Source organism: Lepidochelys olivacea (genome assembly GCF_965140295.1).
Source record: "Lepidochelys olivacea isolate rLepOli2 genome assembly, chromosome: 14".
Classification (NCBI taxonomy): Eukaryota; Metazoa; Chordata; order Testudines; family Cheloniidae; genus Lepidochelys; species Lepidochelys olivacea.
The window spans coordinates 41,928,879-41,948,115 of record NC_140424.1 but is presented as its reverse complement, the minus strand read 5'-3'; the positions used below and the strand labels follow the sequence as shown (position 1 = coordinate 41,948,115).

Genomic DNA, 19,237 nt, shown 5'->3' with positions numbered 1-19,237 from the left:
ATTGTAAAATGAGACTTCCTCTAGGGAAGATGGCCACTGTTTTCCATTGTTTGCAATGGGTCTGAAACCAGCCTTCCCTCAGCAAAGATGGACATCCTTTGTGCTCACAGACAGGTCAGAGTAGTGTGGGGAGCAGAGCAACATACGGGGTGCGGGGGGACATGGCCAGGGAATGTGGGGGCATAGATAGGAGGATCTGAACTGGAAGGGAGTGTCTAGTTTTGCTCTTACTTAAAATGGCATCTCTCACTTGTCCTTTCAACGAGGATGCCGCCCTATCAGGGTAAGCTGCCACCACCAAGTTATTTAACAAAGAATTAGGGAAAGGGCCACTTGGAGTTCCTATTCCCCCAAAATATCCCCCCCAAGCCTTACACCCCCTTTCCTGGGGAGGCTTGAGAATAATATCCTGACCAATTGGTTACAAAGTGATCACAGACCCAAAGCCGTGGGTCTTAGGACAATAGAGAAATCAGTCAGGTTCTTAAAAGAAGGATTTTATTTAAAAAAAAAGAAGGTAAAAATCACCTCTGTAAAATCAGGATGGAAAATAATTTTACAGGGTAACAAAAGATTCAAAAACACAGAGGATTTCCTTCTGGGCCAAACTTTTAGGTTACAAAAAGAAAACCAGAAATACACTTTCCTCTCAGAACAGAGAAAATCACAAGCCAAAACAAAAATAAGCTAATGCATTCCCTTGCTTGTACTTACTGATTCTGATGGAGTTGGATTGCTTGCTTCCAGCCAGGTTACCTGAGCTTCTTAACCCTTTGCAGGGAAAAGGATTTTGTGCCTCTGGCCAGGAGGGATTTTATAGTACTGCATACAGGAAGGTTGTTACCCTTCCCTTTATATTTATGACAGGCCCCTTAACCTTCTCCTAGTTAAACTACATAGATTGAGATCCTTGAGTCTATCGCTATAAGGCAAGGTTTCTAATCCCTTAGACATTCTCGTGGCTCTTCTCTGGACCTTTTCCAATTTATCAAGACCCTATAATTACCCAGGTGATCCCATTAAACCTTCTTATAAATTGGCATGGCATTAGCTTTCTCCCAGTCTTCTGGATCAGGGGGACAAGAGGATTGTGGGGGATTGCCTTACCCGCTCCAGGCGTACACCGCAAGGTACTGCATCACTCTGCGGCTCAGCGCTACCTCAGCCTCTGTGTGGTTGGATCCTACCACGGATGCCAGGGTCCCGAACACGTAGGGGATCTCAGAGCCGTGTGGCACCCCCATCCATTCAGGTATAGACAAGCCACTGCTGCGGTGGGCGAAGTGGTAGGTGTACACAGGATTTCCAGCCTCTGCTTGTTGCCTTGCCATCTCCAGTACCGGGCACACAACTACATAGTCACCAGCGATTTGTTCCATGGCCCATCGGTACTGTGCCTCTCCCTGCTTCTTCCCTTCCTGGATGTACCACCGTGCCATGGCTTGGATGGCCTTGTCTGGCACCCCTGGCACTATCAGCCTCACCACCTGCAGCAGCTCCTCCCAGCCGATGGAGCTGGCGTTCTCCAGGTTAAAGCCGGGGGCAGCAAAGTATAATATGTAGGATCCTTCGTTGGTGACGAAACCAAGCCCGATGGGTATTGGCTGGCCGTGCCTGCCCTGCAGGAGTCTTGGTGGTGTATCAGGGAGGAAATCTCCATCTGGTGTCGGCACAAAGGGGAGCCCCAGCTGCTTCTTGTGGTTCAAGATGGAGAACTGGTGTTTGGGGAACTCCCCGGGTTCCTTCCCCTGCAGGCAGGCCACCAGGGCCGTGTTGTTACCATCGGAGCAGCCCAGCAGCTGGCCCAGCCTCTGGCCTCTCGCCTTGGCCTCTTCAAGTGAAATCCAAGCGCATGGTGCGTTCGGGGCTCCGCTCTGCAGTGCGGCCCTGGTGAAGAGGGGCCGGCTCCCCGGGGAGAGGAGGTGGAAGCCGACTGATCGAGCCCCAGCATCGTGGCCGAAGAGTAAGAAATGGGCCGGGTCCCCACCGAAGGCGGCCGCGTTGTCCCGCAGCCAGCGCATCGCCAGTCGCTGGTCCCATAGGCCGGCGTTCCCCGGGGCGGCCGGGGGCAGGGACAGGAAGCCCAGCGCCCCCAGCCGGTAGTTCATGGAAGCCACGATCAGGTTCTCAGTGGCGGCTAAGAAGCGCCCATCATAGATGTCGAGTGAGGCTGCCCCTGTGAAGAACCCACCACCGTGGATCCAGGTGACGATGGCGGCTGGCGGAGAGGGACGGGGATGGGGCACCCAGACATTGAGGAAGAGGCAGTCCTCAGACTGTGGCACTTTGAATGTCTGTGTTTCAGTCTGAGGGTAACCAGTGAGCAGAGGCTGGTGGCACATATTGCCAAAGCTAGAGGCTTCCAGGACGTGGCTCCAGGGCTGGTGGGGAATTGGCTTCTGGAAACGCAAGGCCCCCACGGGGGGCTCGGCGTAGGGGATGCCCAGGAATGCCGTCACTGTGCTGGATCCGACCTGGAGGCGCTTGCCCCGGATGGGGCCGCTGGTGGTGAGCACCACGGTGCCATCGTCATCGGAACCAGAGCTGGAGCCCAGCAGGGAGAGGAGGAGCAGGCAGGGGAAAGTGGGGAGGAGTCCCAGCATCGCGGCAGCTGGAAGGGAAACCCCCGCAGAGGGAGTTATAGGGAACTGGATACATGGTCTGTCCCCTCTACGGGGTGCTGGGTCCCATCCAATCCCAGCCACCTAAATCCAGACAGCAGGAGGATGCTCCCTATGTCAGCATGGATCCCCTTTAGCAAATAGAACCCCCTTGTCGGTTCCACCCATGCTCTGGCTCCCTGCTGTGTTCCCTGCTCTGCATCAATCCTGACTCTCATTCTGGGAGGGGAGTGGGATCTAGTGGTTAGAGATGGGAGGGAGGCTGGGATTGAGGACTCCTGGGTTTTATCCTCAGCTTTGGGAAGGGAGTGGGGTCTAGTGGGCTAGAGTGTCGGGCTCTGGGAGCCAGAGCTCCTGGGTTCTATCACTGGTTCTGGATAGGGAGTGGGGTATGGTGGGTTATACCACTGTGGGACCGGAGTCAAGAGTCCTGCTACCGGGCAGAAATAGGACAGAAAATATCATGTTGCCTTCATATAAATCCATGGTATGCCCACATCTTGAACACTGTGTGCATATGAGGTCGCCCCATCTCAAAAAAGCGATACTGGAATTGGAAAAGGTTCAGAGAAGGGCAAGAAAAATGATTCGGGGTATGGAACGGCTTCCGTATGAGGAGAGATGAATAAGACTGGGACTTTTCAGCTTGGAAAAAAGATGGCTAAGGGGAGATATGATTGAGGTCTGTAAAATCATGACTGGTGTAGAGAAAGTAGATAAGGAAGTGTTGTGTACTGCTTCTCATATCACAAGAACTAGGGGTCCCCCAATGAAATTAATAGGCAGCAGGTTTAAAATGAATAAAAGGAAGTATTTCTTCACACAGCGCACAGTCACCCTGTGGAACTCCTTGCCGGAGGATGTTGTGAAGGGCAAGACCGTAACAAGGTTCAGAAAAGAACTAGATAAATTCATGGAGGATTGGTCCATCGATGGCTGTTAGCCAGGATGATCAGGGATGGTGTCCCTAGCCTCTGTTTGCCAGAAGCTGGGAATGGGCGACAGGGGATGGATCACTTGATGATTCCCTGTTCTGTTCATTCCCTGTGGGGTACCTGGCATTGGCCACTGTGCGAAGACAGGATCCTGGGCTAGATGGACCTTTGGTCTGACCCAGTAGGGCCATTCTTATGTTCTTATGCTCTGGGAAGGCAGTGGGGACCAGTGAGTGAGAGCAGGGGGTGCTGGGAGGCAGGACTCTTTGGGTTCTCTCCCCAGTTCTGAGAATGGGGTCTGTAGAAAGGGTATTAGGTGGGTAACTGCCTAGACTGATCCCAATTCCTGCTGTTCTTCCACTTCATTCACTCCCTGGACCCCTCTGTCCCTATCTTTGAGCCAGTGGGGCCCCGGGTAGCACAGACTCACCTGCCCTTCTCCTTGGCACACTCACAGTCGTGTCTTGCGTCTCAGCAGGAATGGGAGCTGGGTGGATGCCTCAGATAGCAAGATTAACAGTCAGGGAGCAGCCACGGGGACTTATTTATCCTCAAATCCATGTTCTCATTGGGCTGTGCACACACGGGGGAAGGAGGATTGGGGCCGACTGGGTGGAGCTGCAGGGGAGGAGTCAAGGGCTTTGGGAACAGAGATCCAGTTGGGTTCACAGGGTGAGAGGTCTAGGGCCTGAAGGGCCGTGATCCCTGAATTGCAGCCACCTCTGCGGAGGGGCAGCTGGGTAACAGGAAATGAACTGGGGATCCTGTGTCCAAAGAAAGCACAGTGTTGATTTTTGGGTAGGGGGCAAAATGGAAGAAGTAAAGGGGGTGTTTAGCCAGGGGACCCAGGCGCATTCCCCACCCTGGAAGGATAGTGCCTGGGGATGTTCAGTGACAAGCGGGGCTTATGGCTAATGAGCAGGTGAGCACTTGCTGTAGCCCAGCACCAGTCCGGGGCATTTGGGTCTGCACCGACTCCAAGGGGAGGGCGCCCCCTAGTGAGTCCCCACACCCCTCCCTGCTGCATTGATCCCCCTAATGCCACGCTGGGGTATGGAGGTCAGCACAGACTGTGAGGGGAGAGGACCCTAGTGAGTGAATGCGTCCCTGTGGTAGGGCACATCCAAATGCCAGACGCCTTCTTGTCAACTTGATTGAATTGGCCTCGTTGGTACTGACCCCGCGCTTGCTAAGGCAACTCCTATCTTTTCAGGTGCTGTATATTTATACCTGCCTACTGTATTTTCACTCCATGCATTGATAAAGTGGGTTATAGCCCACGAAAGCTTATGCCCAAATACATTGGTTAGTCTCTAAGATGCCACTAGGACTCCTTGTTGTTTTTGCTGATACACATCTGAAAGCTACCCCTCTGAAATCTGTCTGGGGACAGCACCGCTGCCCAGCTCCCTGTAGCATCTGCAGATTTTCCGAGGTCTCCTTTTCAAATCCTGCCCTTGCTGCAGCCCTCTTAGCTTGGGAGAGCCGCTCCAGGCGAGATCCTGGTTCTGACATCATGTGATTGAGTCAGGATCATTAATGACAGCTCTGGGCATCTTTGTTCCTCCTGGGAGGGTGGGAGTAGGTCTGAAATTGCCTGAAGGTGCTGGGCTGCTTCTTAACCTCATTTGGCAATAGGGGTTTTGTTTCTTCTAGTTGCCACCACTAGTCACAAGTTGGTCACTGTTGACCCAAGTTGGGTGAGTCATGGCAGAATGCTGACTGCATATTACTTTGGCGTGGCAGAAGTCAACGTTTATTTCTTTATAATTTTGATGGATAATATCAAAGTTCGTTTTAAAGGATTTTTTTTCAATTTTTATTAATTTCAGCTTTTGGGAAATTCTGGGGGCAGGTCAGACAATTATTTAATGGCAGGTGAGAGCCAATAAGTTAAAGTTTCATGCACTGTAAAACATCAATTGTCAACCCCCCCCTCTCAAAAGATATAAAGTAAGTTGAACTTCAATACATTTTCAAGCGGGATTTTCCTTATTTTGAGTATCTGTACATTTCATTGATTATCAATGGAAATATTTTTCCATCAGATTGTGTGTGCGCAGTAAAATCGATGTATTATGAAGTGTACCGTTGTATTGTAATCTTTCCAAGCCTAATATCGCTAAGGAGATTTAGCATAGATATCTGGGGCAGCAAGAGAGCAGGGGAGTTTCTGCTGGGTGGGATTGCGGAGAACTGGCAGAGCTGTGGAGGGGGGAAGCCCACAGCTGGGAAATCAAGAGGCTGTGGCTCAGGATCTGTGGGGAGTGGGGAGAAGTGAGGGCTTGGATGGGGCAGGGTTTGCAGGAGGAGACTGATGGTGATCGGCAGAGCTGGGGGAGAGGGATGGAGCCCAGAGCCGTGATAGCAGGGGGATCAGATTGGGATTGAGGAGTGTCGGTGGAGCTGTGGGGAGAGGGGAAGCCCAGGGCAGTGAGGGGATAGCCAGGGGCTTGTGTGTCAGGAGTGAATAGAGATTAGGTGAATTTTTCCCCTGGGGCTAATTAATGCATCCTCGTCCTGTTCGTTCTTCTGTTGATGCAAACAACTCACACGTTGGGTAATCAGTTGACTTGTGTGTGCGTGTTCTTTCCGTGCTCTGTGCAGCTCTGTGCAGATCGCCGGTTCAGCAGGCCTCGAGAGCCCTACCCAGCATGGCTAAGTGCCGTAGGTGGGATCGTCATTAGTAACCCTGTTGAGGCCACTCGGTGCTTCTGTCCCGGGAGCTGCAATGTCCTTCGAAGATACTGCAGCATGTTCATTCAGCAGAGCTCGATGTTACTCGCAAACGAAGACCACAGGCTCAGTCCGGTGGCGAAGGCGCTCAGCCAGGTTTATTGTCCACGAAGCCCGGTCCTGGCTCCCTGGGTCAATGTCTACACTGCCACTCACACATGTATTAATACTTACCCCTAACAGCCCACGGGACCTGCAACCCCTGAGCTCCATTCCCCAACCCTAACACCCTAATTATAACCTGGCTCCCCAAATCTGACTACCTGACTCTAACTCTTAAGCCTGTAACCCTTAAACCTACTCCTAGTCTCCCCGCCCCTCAGCTTTCCTCACAACCATAGCTGGCTTCAGACCCCAGATTTTAGGTCTGAGCGAGCCCCAAGCCCAACCCCACTTCCTTCTTTGCCTATCCAGATTATAAACCCAGCACGGCCCAGTCCAGCCCGCGTACAAAGTGCCACTCACCCTGTCAGAGCAGGAGAAATAATAATAGATACAGCAGTTAACGTTGGGAGAAATGATGGTTCAATGCTTCTTCAACTGAGGTCTGAGTTGAACTGAGAGAACTGAGCCATAGGGCATGCTGGAAGTCAGGATCTGGCGGGCTTGCCCTTCCAGGGGATGGGTGTTTTGCAAGAGTTGTGCCAAGCCCATGTGCTCTAGGGGTTTGCGACACCACCCCAGCTACTGGGACAATGATTAGGTGGTTGAACAGGGGCCTTTCCCCTCTAGGGGAGGCTGGATCTGATGTGGGGAGGGGCAGGGAAGGGGGAACCAGCTGGTTCAGGGGATGGGGAAAGGGACACGGGGCCTTTACTCTCTCAAGGGCACTGGTTCCATATTTTGTCATTCCCATCTGTGTGCACTGAGTTGTGGAGGCTCAGCCCAACCCCCAGGTGGGCCAGGGCCCCTGTCCCAAATTCCACCAGCTCCTGAGCAGGGAGGCTGAGGAATGACTGGACCACAGAGTCCCTGCCCCTCAGAGGAGATCTGTGCAGGGAATGGGGTCATGGGGAGTGGGTGCTGTGTGCATTTGGGGCACTCTCCCCATACCCTGCCAGCTGGCTGAGAAAACATCTGTCTCTGTGGCTTGTATTGTATAGTGGCCCACAAATGTCATCAATAAACCACCAATTTCCTTCGACTCCTTGGTGTGTACAGTTCTTCCTCACAGTCCAGTGAGCACCATCCAGGAGGGAATTGGGGCTAGTGGGTTAGAGCAGAGAGGATGGGGTCAGGATTCCTAGGTTCTCTCCCAAGGACTGGGAGGAGAGTGGGATCTAGTGGTTAGAGCAGAGGGGGGCTGGGAGTTAGGACTCCTGGGTGTTATCCCATGTCTGAGGACGAGAGGGGGTCTAAGGGTTAGAGACATGTGAGCTGGAAGTCAAGACGCCTGGGTTCTATCGCAGACCTTGGAGGGCATTGGGGTCTAGTTGGTTAGACCGGAGAGGCTGGGAGTCAGGACTCCGGCGTTCCATATCTCTGGGTGCAGAGTGTGATCTCTGCACTTTGTCATTTGCCTCTTCAAACACCAGAGCAGCATTTACCCCCGATGTAATCTTTGTTCCCCATTATCTCAACACAACTCCCATCGCACCAACACTCTCTCTCTCTCTCCTACTCAGGAGGAGCTAATCAACCTCACACACCAGGGCTCGGTCTCCAGACTGAATATGCTTTAATGCACTGGGCGTGGAGGAATTGCAGAGGGAGGGTCAATCCATGGATTCCCAGCTGGTTCATTAGCAGGATCCTCGTTAATGAATTGGCAGGCACTAACAGGAACTGGATCCTCTGGTCTGCATGGAGGGTTCCCCCCATAAGGGGATTGTAATTGCTCAGCTCTTCATTCACGGCCCCCCAGGCTGGGCAGGTCTGCTCCTGTGGAACACACAATGAGTGGGGTTAACAGCAGTGGGGAGGAGCTCAGACTCTGCGGGGGTTTGTCTACTTGTAAACAGGAGAGGAGATCTGCAGAGGAAACCAGGTGCTGCAAAGGCTCAGTATGGGATGCTCATCTCTTACGGTCAGTGCTAATCTCCGTGCACTAGGGGGTGCTTTTCTGCAAAGAGTGGCTTGGGGGGGAGTCAGGAGGGAGCTGTCCCCCCACATTTAGTGCCCCCCAGTAATATATTCTAGCAGTGGGGAACGCTGTTCTGCTAGAGATCCCGTGTTTCGCAGCATCTGTGACCCCAGGGTCCAACGTGGAAGCTTCTGTTCTGCCTCCCATAAGCGGCCCCCTGGCACACGGGATTCCCAGTGACTATTGGATTCTCCTTCAATCCCTGTCTTACACAGTTACACAGTGGCTGCATCCCTCCCGAGAGCCAGCTCTATGTCATTCTTTCTTTGCCACCGTTCTCTTCTGTGTCATTACAGGCCACTTACCCTCAGCCCGCAGTGTCCTCAGATCCATCGCTTCATCCCCAGCCACCCTACCGGGAATCCCTCTGTCTGAGCTCATGCCTCCTCCCCTGAAATGGGGGCTACGTGGGGAGCCGATGGAGAGGAAACAAGGTTGTCATCTTCCTACCCAGAGGGGCTGAGGAAGAGAAGATGGGGTAGAGCCTGGGGCTGCCCCACAGCAGATGGGATCTGGAGTTCCCAGGATATGCAAGTTCTCCCCCAGACAGGAGAATCTAGGAGACCAGAAGATCCCATGGAAAAGGGAATGTGAGCTGGGATCTTTTGCTGCTGGAGGGGAGCCATGTCCAATCCAGCCCAAGGGTTGGGGGCCTGGATGGCTGAGAGGGGTGGGGAGAGACGGGGCCTTTCCCCTCTAGGGCTGCCATCCTCTCATCCCGCTGATGCTCACCTGGGACCTTTGGTTTCTCTGACAGCAATGATGCCAAGAATTCACAGCGTGAGACGGGTAATGCCCTCTCAGGTTTGGGCGGCTTCAGGCTGATGCGCTCAAAGTTCTGCTTTGCGGGGTCATAGGTGGGCCACTGCTTCCCGCTATCCTCTCCCACCATGGGTTTCCTGCATGGAAAATGAACATGCCTCACTTAGGTTAGTATTGTGGCTTGGTGGGGACAGGAATGTGCCCCAGCTGGTGTCTAACATCCCAGATGCAGGGGTTTGGCCTCTTTCCAAAATGGCTGCCATCCCATGTTGCTGCAAATGAGAGTGGAGCCAGAGGCTGCCCTCAGTTAAGATGGGTGCTGCCTCCCAGTCTTTTCATATGGGGTGATGCTACAGGTTGCCCTTTATAAACTTGGCCACTTTATTTCGTTGTTCTCCATGAAATTGAAGCCACAGGCGGCCCTGAGTAATAATGGCTGCCATTGTAAAATGAGACTTCCTCTAGGGAAGATGGCCACTGTTTTCCATTGTTTGCAATGGGTCTGAAACCAGCCTTCCCTCAGCAAAGATGGACATCCTTTGTGCTCACAGACAGGTCAGAGTAGTGTGGGGAGCAGAGCAACATACGGGGTGCGGGGGGACATGGCCAGGGAATGTGGGGGCATAGATAGGAGGATCTGAACTGGAAGGGAGTGTCTAGTTTTGCTCTTACTTAAAATGGCATCTCTCACTTGTCCTTTCAACGAGGATGCCGCCCTATCAGGGTAAGCTGCCACCACCAAGTTATTTAACAAAGAATTAGGGAAAGGGCCACTTGGAGTTCCTATTCCCCCAAAATATCCCCCCCAAGCCTTACACCCCCTTTCCTGGGGAGGCTTGAGAATAATATCCTGACCAATTGGTTACAAAGTGATCACAGACCCAAAGCCGTGGGTCTTAGGACAATAGAGAAATCAGTCAGGTTCTTAAAAGAAGGATTTTATTTAAAAAAAAAGAAGGTAAAAATCACCTCTGTAAAATCAGGATGGAAAATAATTTTACAGGGTAACAAAAGATTCAAAAACACAGAGGATTTCCTTCTGGGCCAAACTTTTAGGTTACAAAAAGAAAACCAGAAATACACTTTCCTCTCAGAACAGAGAAAATCACAAGCCAAAACAAAAATAAGCTAATGCATTCCCTTGCTTGTACTTACTGATTCTGATGGAGTTGGATTGCTTGCTTCCAGCCAGGTTACCTGAGCTTCTTAACCCTTTGCAGGGAAAAGGATTTTGTGCCTCTGGCCAGGAGGGATTTTATAGTACTGCATACAGGAAGGTTGTTACCCTTCCCTTTATATTTATGACAGGCCCCTTAACCTTCTCCTAGTTAAACTACATAGATTGAGATCCTTGAGTCTATCGCTATAAGGCAAGGTTTCTAATCCCTTAGACATTTTCGTGGCTCTTCTCTGGACCTTTTCCAATTTATCAAGACCCTATAATTACCCAGGTGATCCCATTAAACCTTCTTATAAATTGGCATGGCATTAGCTTTCTCCCAGTCTTCTGGATCAGGGGGACAAGAGGATTGTGGGGGATTGCCTTACCCGCTCCAGGCGTACACCGCAAGGTACTGCATCACTCTGCGGCTCAGCGCTACCTCAGCCTCTGTGTGGTTGGATCCTACCACGGATGCCAGGGTCCCGAACACGTAGGGGATCTCAGAGCCGTGTGGCACCCCCATCCATTCAGGTATAGACAAGCCACTGCTGCGGTGGGCGAAGTGGTAGGTGTACACAGGATTTCCAGCCTCTGCCTGTTGCCTTGCCATCTCCAGTACCGGGCACACAACTACATAGTCACCAGCGATTTGTTCCATGGCCCATCGGTACTGTGCCTCTCCCTGCTTCTTCCCTTCCTGGATGTACCACCGTGCCATGGCTTGGATGGCCTTGTCTGGCACCCCTGGCACTATCAGCCTCACCACCTGCAGCAGCTCCTCCCAGCCGATGGAGCTGGCGTTCTCCAGGTTAAAGCCGGGGGCAGCAAAGTATAATATGTAGGATCCTTCGTTGGTGACGAAACCAAGCCCGATGGGTATTGGCTGGCCGTGCCTGCCCTGCAGGAGTCTTGGTGGTGTATCAGGGAGGAAATCTCCATCTGGTGTCGGCACAAAGGGGAGCCCCAGCTGCTTCTTGCGGTTCAAGATGGAGAACTGGTGTTTGGGGAACTCCCCGGGTTCCTTCCCCTGCAGGCAGGCCACCAGGGCCGTGTTGTTACCATCGGAGCAGCCCAGCAGCTGGCCCAGCCTCTGGCCTCTCGCCTTGGCCTCTTCAAGTGAAATCCAAGCGCATGGTGCGTTCGGGGCTCCGCTCTGCAGTGCGGCCCTGGTGAAGAGGGGCCGGCTCCCCGGGGAGAGGAGGTGGAAGCCGACTGATCGAGCCCCAGCATCGTGGCCGAAGAGTAAGAAATGGGCCGGGTCCCCACCGAAGGCGGCCGCGTTGTCCCGCAGCCAGCGCATCGCCAGTCGCTGGTCCCATAGGCCGGCGTTCCCCGGGGCGGCCGGGGGCAGGGACAGGAAGCCCAGCGCCCCCAGCCGGTAGTTCATGGAAGCCACGATCAGGTTCTCAGTGGCGGCTAAGAAGCGCCCATCATAGATGTCGAGTGAGGCTGCCCCTGTGAAGAACCCACCACCGTGGATCCAGGTGACGATGGCGGCTGGCGGAGAGGGACGGGGATGGGGCACCCAGACATTGAGGAAGAGGCAGTCCTCAGACTGTGGCACTTTGAATGTCTGTGTTTCAGTCTGAGGGTAACCAGTGAGCAGAGGCTGGTGGCACATATTGCCAAAGCTAGAGGCTTCCAGGACGTGGCTCCAGGGCTGGTGGGGAATTGGCTTCTGGAAACGCAAGGCCCCCACGGGGGGCTCGGCGTAGGGGATGCCCAGGAATGCCGTCACTGTGCTGGATCCGACCTGGAGGCGCTTGCCCCGGATGGGGCCGCTGGTGGTGAGCACCACGGTGCCATCGTCATCGGAACCAGAGCTGGAGCCCAGCAGGGAGAGGAGGAGCAGGCAGGGGAAAGTGGGGAGGAGTCCCAGCATCGCGGCAGCTGGAAGGGAAACCCCCGCAGAGGGAGTTATAGGGAACTGGATACATGGTCTGTCCCCTCTACGGGGTGCTGGGTCCCATCCAATCCCAGCCACCTAAATCCAGACAGCAGGAGGATGCTCCCTATGTCAGCATGGATCCCCTTTAGCAAATAGAACCCCCTTGTCGGTTCCACCCATGCTCTGGCTCCCTGCTGTGTTCCCTGCTCTGCATCAATCCTGACTCTCATTCTGGGAGGGGAGTGGGATCTAGTGGTTAGAGATGGGAGGGAGGCTGGGATTGAGGACTCCTGGGTTTTATCCTCAGCTTTGGGAAGGGAGTGGGGTCTAGTGGGCTAGAGTGTCGGGCTCTGGGAGCCAGAGCTCCTGGGTTCTATCACTGGTTCTGGATAGGGAGTGGGGTATGGTGGGTTATACCACTGTGGGACCGGAGTCAAGAGTCCTGCTACCGGGCAGAAATAGGACAGAAAATATCATGTTGCCTTCATATAAATCCATGGTATGCCCACATCTTGAACACTGTGTGCATATGAGGTCGCCCCATCTCAAAAAAGCGATACTGGAATTGGAAAAGGTTCAGAGAAGGGCAAGAAAAATGATTCGGGGTATGGAACGGCTTCCGTATGAGGAGAGATGAATAAGACTGGGACTTTTCAGCTTGGAAAAAAGATGGCTAAGGGGAGATATGATTGAGGTCTGTAAAATCATGACTGGTGTAGAGAAAGTAGATAAGGAAGTGTTGTGTACTGCTTCTCATATCACAAGAACTAGGGGTCCCCCAATGAAATTAATAGGCAGCAGGTTTAAAATGAATAAAAGGAAGTATTTCTTCACACAGCGCACAGTCACCCTGTGGAACTCCTTGCCGGAGGATGTTGTGAAGGGCAAGACCGTAACAAGGTTCAGAAAAGAACTAGATAAATTCATGGAGGATTGGTCCATCGATGGCTGTTAGCCAGGATGATCAGGGATGGTGTCCCTAGCCTCTGTTTGCCAGAAGCTGGGAATGGGCGACAGGGGATGGATCACTTGATGATTCCCTGTTCTGTTCATTCCCTGTGGGGTACCTGGCATTGGCCACTGTGCGAAGACAGGATCCTGGGCTAGATGGACCTTTGGTCTGACCCAGTAGGGCCATTCTTATGTTCTTATGCTCTGGGAAGGCAGTGGGGACCAGTGAGTGAGAGCAGGGGGTGCTGGGAGGCAGGACTCTTTGGGTTCTCTCCCCAGTTCTGAGAATGGGGTCTGTAGAAAGGGTATTAGGTGGGTAACTGCCTAGACTGATCCCAATTCCTGCTGTTCTTCCACTTCATTCACTCCCTGGACCCCTCTGTCCCTATCTTTGAGCCAGTGGGGCCCCGGGTAGCACAGACTCACCTGCCCTTCTCCTTGGCACACTCACAGTCGTGTCTTGCGTCTCAGCAGGAATGGGAGCTGGGTGGATGCCTCAGATAGCAAGATTAACAGTCAGGGAGCAGCCACGGGGACTTATTTATCCTCAAATCCATGTTCTCATTGGGCTGTGCACACACGGGGGAAGGAGGATTGGGGCCGACTGGGTGGAGCTGCAGGGGAGGAGTCAAGGGCTTTGGGAACAGAGATCCAGTTGGGTTCACAGGGTGAGAGGTCTAGGGCCTGAAGGGCCGTGATCCCTGAATTGCAGCCACCTCTGCGGAGGGGCAGCTGGGTAACAGGAAATGAACTGGGGATCCTGTGTCCAAAGAAAGCACAGTGTTGATTTTTGGGTAGGGGGCAAAATGGAAGAAGTAAAGGGGGTGTTTAGCCAGGGGACCCAGGCGCATTCCCCACCCTGGAAGGATAGTGCCTGGGGATGTTCAGTGACAAGCGGGGCTTATGGCTAATGAGCAGGTGAGCACTTGCTGTAGCCCAGCACCAGTCCGGGGCATTTGGGTCTGCACCGACTCCAAGGGGAGGGCGCCCCCTAGTGAGTCCCCACACCCCTCCCTGCTGCATTGATCCCCCTAATGCCACGCTGGGGTATGGAGGTCAGCACAGACTGTGAGGGGAGAGGACCCTAGTGAGTGAATGCGTCCCTGTGGTAGGGCACATCCAAATGCCAGACGCCTTCTTGTCAACTTGATTGAATTGGCCTCGTTGGTACTGACCCCGCGCTTGCTAAGGCAACTCCTATCTTTTCAGGTGCTGTATATTTATACCTGCCTACTGTATTTTCACTCCATGCATTGATAAAGTGGGTTATAGCCCACGAAAGCTTATGCCCAAATACATTGGTTAGTCTCTAAGATGCCACTAGGACTCCTTGTTGTTTTTGCTGATACACATCTGAAAGCTACCCCTCTGAAATCTGTCTGGGGACAGCACCGCTGCCCAGCTCCCTGTAGCATCTGCAGATTTTCCGAGGTCTCCTTTTCAAATCCTGCCCTTGCTGCAGCCCTCTTAGCTTGGGAGAGCCGCTCCAGGCGAGATCCTGGTTCTGACATCATGTGATTGAGTCAGGATCATTAATGACAGCTCTGGGCATCTTTGTTCCTCCTGGGAGGGTGGGAGTAGGTCTGAAATTGCCTGAAGGTGCTGGGCTGCTTCTTAACCTCATTTGGCAATAGGGGTTTTGTTTCTTCTAGTTGCCACCACTAGTCACAAGTTGGTCACTGTTGACCCAAGTTGGGTGAGTCATGGCAGAATGCTGACTGCATATTACTTTGGCGTGGCAGAAGTCAACGTTTATTTCTTTATAATTTTGATGGATAATATCAAAGTTCGTTTTAAAGGATTTTTTTTCAATTTTTATTAATTTCAGCTTTTGGGAAATTCTGGGGGCAGGTCAGACAATTATTTAATGGCAGGTGAGAGCCAATAAGTTAAAGTTTCATGCACTGTAAAACATCAATTGTCAACCCCCCCCTCTCAAAAGATATAAAGTAAGTTGAACTTCAATACATTTTCAAGCGGGATTTTCCTTATTTTGAGTATCTGTACATTTCATTGATTATCAATGGAAATATTTTTCCATCAGATTGTGTGTGCGCAGTAAAATCGATGTATTATGAAGTGTACCGTTGTATTGTAATCTTTCCAAGCCTAATATCGCTAAGGAGATTTAGCATAGATATCTGGGGCAGCAAGAGAGCAGGGGAGTTTCTGCTGGGTGGGATTGCGGAGAACTGGCAGAGCTGTGGAGGGGGGAAGCCCACAGCTGGGAAATCAAGAGGCTGTGGCTCAGGATCTGTGGGGAGTGGGGAGAAGTGAGGGCTTGGATGGGGCAGGGTTTGCAGGAGGAGACTGATGGTGATCGGCAGAGCTGGGGGAGAGGGATGGAGCCCAGAGCCGTGATAGCAGGGGGATCAGATTGGGATTGAGGAGTGTCGGTGGAGCTGTGGGGAGAGGGGAAGCCCAGGGCAGTGAGGGGATAGCCAGGGGCTTGTGTGTCAGGAGTGAATAGAGATTAGGTGAATTTTTCCCCTGGGGCTAATTAATGCATCCTCGTCCTGTTCGTTCTTCTGTTGATGCAAACAACTCACACGTTGGGTAATCAGTTGACTTGTGTGTGCGTGTTCTTTCCGTGCTCTGTGCAGCTCTGTGCAGATCGCCGGTTCAGCAGGCCTCGAGAGCCCTACCCAGCATGGCTAAGTGCCGTAGGTGGGATCGTCATTAGTAACCCTGTTGAGGCCACTCGGTGCTTCTGTCCCGGGAGCTGCAATGTCCTTCGAAGATACTGCAGCATGTTCATTCAGCAGAGCTCGATGTTACTCGCAAACGAAGACCACAGGCTCAGTCCGGTGGCGAAGGCGCTCAGCCAGGTTTATTGTCCACGAAGCCCGGTCCTGGCTCCCTGGGTCAATGTCTACACTGCCACTCACACATGTATTAATACTTACCCCTAACAGCCCACGGGACCTGCAACCCCTGAGCTCCATTGCCCAACCCTAACACCCTAATTATAACCTGGCTCCCCAAATCTGACTACCTGACTCTAACTCTTAAGCCTGTAACCCTTAAACCTACTCCTAGTCTCCCCGCCCCTCAGCTTTCCTCACAACCATAGCTGGCTTCAGACCCCAGATTTTAGGTCTGAGCGAGCCCCAAGCCCAACCCCACTTCCTTCTTTGCCTATCCAGATTATAAACCCAGCACGGCCCAGTCCAGCCCGCGTACAAAGTGCCACTCACCCTGTCAGAGCAGGAGAAATAATAATAGATACAGCAGTTAACGTTGGGAGAAATGATGGTTCAATGCTTCTTCAACTGAGGTCTGAGTTGAACTGAGAGAACTGAGCCATAGGGCATGCTGGAAGTCAGGATCTGGCGGGCTTGCCCTTCCAGGGGATGGGTGTTTTGCAAGAGTTGTGCCAAGCCCATGTGCTCTAGGGGTTTGCGACACCACCCCAGCTACTGGGACAATGATTAGGTGGTTGAACAGGGGCCTTTCCCCTCTAGGGGAGGCTGGATCTGATGTGGGGAGGGGCAGGGAAGGGGGAACCAGCTGGTTCAGGGGATGGGGAAAGGGACACGGGGCCTTTACTCTCTCAAGGGCACTGGTTCCATATTTTGTCATTCCCATCTGTGTGCACTGAGTTGTGGAGGCTCAGCCCAACCCCCAGGTGGGCCAGGGCCCCTGTCCCAAATTCCACCAGCTCCTGAGCAGGGAGGCTGAGGAATGACTGGACCACAGAGTCCCTGCCCCTCAGAGGAGATCTGTGCAGGGAATGGGGTCATGGGGAGTGGGTGCTGTGTGCATTTGGGGCACTCTCCCCATACCCTGCCAGCTGGCTGAGAAAACATCTGTCTCTGTGGCTTGTATTGTATAGTGGCCCACAAATGTCATCAATAAACCACCAATTTCCTTCGACTCCTTGGTGTGTACAGTTCTTCCTCACAGTCCAGTGAGCACCATCCAGGAGGGAATTGGGGCTAGTGGGTTAGAGCAGAGAGGATGGGGTCAGGATTCCTAGGTTCTCTCCCAAGGACTGGGAGGAGAGTGGGATCTAGTGGTTAGAGCAGAGGGGGGCTGGGAGTTAGGACTCCTGGGTGTTATCCCATGTCTGAGGACGAGAGGGGGTCTAAGGGTTAGAGACATGTGAGCTGGAAGTCAAGACGCCTGGGTTCTATCGCAGACCTTGGAGGGCATTGGGGTCTAGTTGGTTAGACCGGAGAGGCTGGGAGTCAGGACTCCGGCGTTCCATATCTCTGGGTGCAGAGTGTGATCTCTGCACTTTGTCATTTGCCTCTTCAAACACCAGAGCAGCATTTACCCCCGATGTAATCTTTGTTCCCCATTATCTCAACACAACTCCCATCGCACCAACACTCTCTCTCTCTCTCCTACTCAGGAGGAGCTAATCAACCTCACACACCAGGGCTCGGTCTCCAGACTGAATATGCTTTAATGCACTGGGCGTGGAGGAATTGCAGAGGGAGGGTCAATCCATGGATTCCCAGCTGGTTCATTAGCAGGATCCTCGTTAATGAATTGGCAGGCACTAACAGGAACTGGATCCTCTGGTCTGCATGGAGGGTTCCCCCCATAAGGGGATTGTAATTGCTCAGCTCTTCATTCACGGCCCCCCAGGCTGGGCAGGTCTGCTCCTGTGGAACACACAATGAGTGGGGTTAACAGCAGTGGGGAGGAGCTCAGACTCTGCGGGGGTTTGTCTACTTGTAAACAGGAGAGGAGATCTGCAGAGGAAACCAGGTGCTGCAAAGGCTCAGTATGGGATGCTCATCTCTTACGGTCAGTGCTAATCTCCGTGCACTAGGGGGTGCTTTTCTGCAAAGAGTGGCTTGGGGGGGAGTCAGGAGGGAGCTGTCCCCCCACATTTAGTGCCCCCCAGTAATATATTCTAGCAGTGGGGAACGCTGTTCTGCTAGAGATCCCGTGTTTCGCAGCATCTGTGACCCCAGGGTCCAACGTGGAAGCTTCTGTTCTGCCTCCCATAAGCGGCCCCCTGGCACACGGGATTCCCAGTGACTATTGGATTCTCCTTCAATCCCTGTCTTACACAGTTACACAGTGGCTGCATCCCTCCCGAGAGCCAGCTCTATGTCATTCTTTCTTTGCCACCGTTCTCTTCTGTGTCATTACAGGCCACTTACCCTCAGCCCGCAGTGTCCTCAGATCCATCGCTTCATCCCCAGCCACCCTACCGGGAATCCCTCTGTCTGAGCTCATGCCTCCTCCCCTGAAATGGGGGCTACGTGGGGAGCCGATGGAGAGGAAACAAGGTTGTCATCTTCCTACCCAGAGGGGCTGAGGAAGAGAAGATGGGGTAGAGCCTGGGGCTGCCCCACAGCAGATGGGATCTGGAGTTCCCAGGATATGCAAGTTCTCCCCCAGACAGGAGAATCTAGGAGACCAGAAGATCCCATGGAAAAGGGAATGTGAGCTGGGATCTTTTGCTGCTGGAGGGGAGCCATGTCCAATCCAGCCCAAGGGTTGGGGGCCTGGATGGCTGAGAGGGGTGGGGAGAGACGGGGCCTTTCCCCTCTAGGGCTGCCATCCTCTCATCCCGCTGATGCTCACCTGGGACCTTTGGTTTCTCTGACAGCAATGATGCCAAGAATTCACAGCGTGAGACGGGTAATGCCCTCTCAGGTTTGGGCGGCTTCAGGCTGATGCGCTCAAAGTTCTGCTTTGCGGGGTCATAGGTGGGCCACTGCTTCCCGCTATCCTCTCCCACCATGGGTTTCCTGCATGGAAAATGAACATGCCTCACTTAGGTTAGTATTGTGGCTTGGTGGGGACAGGAATGTGCCCCAGCTGGTGTCTAACATCCCAGATGCAGGGGTTTGGCCTCTTTCCAAAATGGCTGCCATCCCATGTTGCTGCAAATGAGAGTGGAGCCAGAGGCTGCCCTCAGTTAAGATGGGTGCTGCCTCCCAGTCTTTTCATATGGGGTGATGCTACAGGTTGCCCTTTATAAACTTGGCCACTTTATTTCGTTGTTCTCCATGAAATTGAAGCCACAGGCGGCCCTGAGTAATAATGGCTGCCATTGTAAAATGAGACTTCCTCTAGGGAAGATGGCCACTGTTTTCCATTGTTTGCAATGGGTCTGAAACCAGCCTTCCCTCA

General features: G+C 53.0%; 1 protein-coding gene and 1 pseudogene across 2 annotated transcripts in view; both read right to left on the bottom strand.

Moving 5' to 3' along the window:
- The window catches only part of LOC311531022 (acetylcholinesterase-like), a gene marked incomplete at its 3' end in the record, with an annotated part of 39,872 nt that extends 26,252 nt beyond the window's left edge, over positions 1 to 13,620 (bottom strand). The window contains exons 1-2 of the mRNA XM_084648079.1: positions 13,565 to 13,620; positions 11,042 to 12,189 (exon numbers count right to left, since the gene is read on the bottom strand). Coding sequence (XP_084504205.1) covers positions 11,042 to 12,181 — 1,140 coding nt within the window. The 5' untranslated portion in view covers positions 12,182 to 12,189; positions 13,565 to 13,620. The remainder of the gene's footprint in view (positions 1 to 11,041; positions 12,190 to 13,564) is intronic.
- On the bottom strand, positions 1,104 to 4,042 carry LOC311530226 (acetylcholinesterase pseudogene; annotated as a pseudogene). Its single transcript has 2 exons — positions 3,987 to 4,042; positions 1,104 to 2,611 (listed from the first exon to the last, which is right to left on the bottom strand). The product of its transcript is annotated as an acetylcholinesterase pseudogene (transcript).
- Positions 13,621 to 19,237: the final 5,617 nt, after the last annotated feature.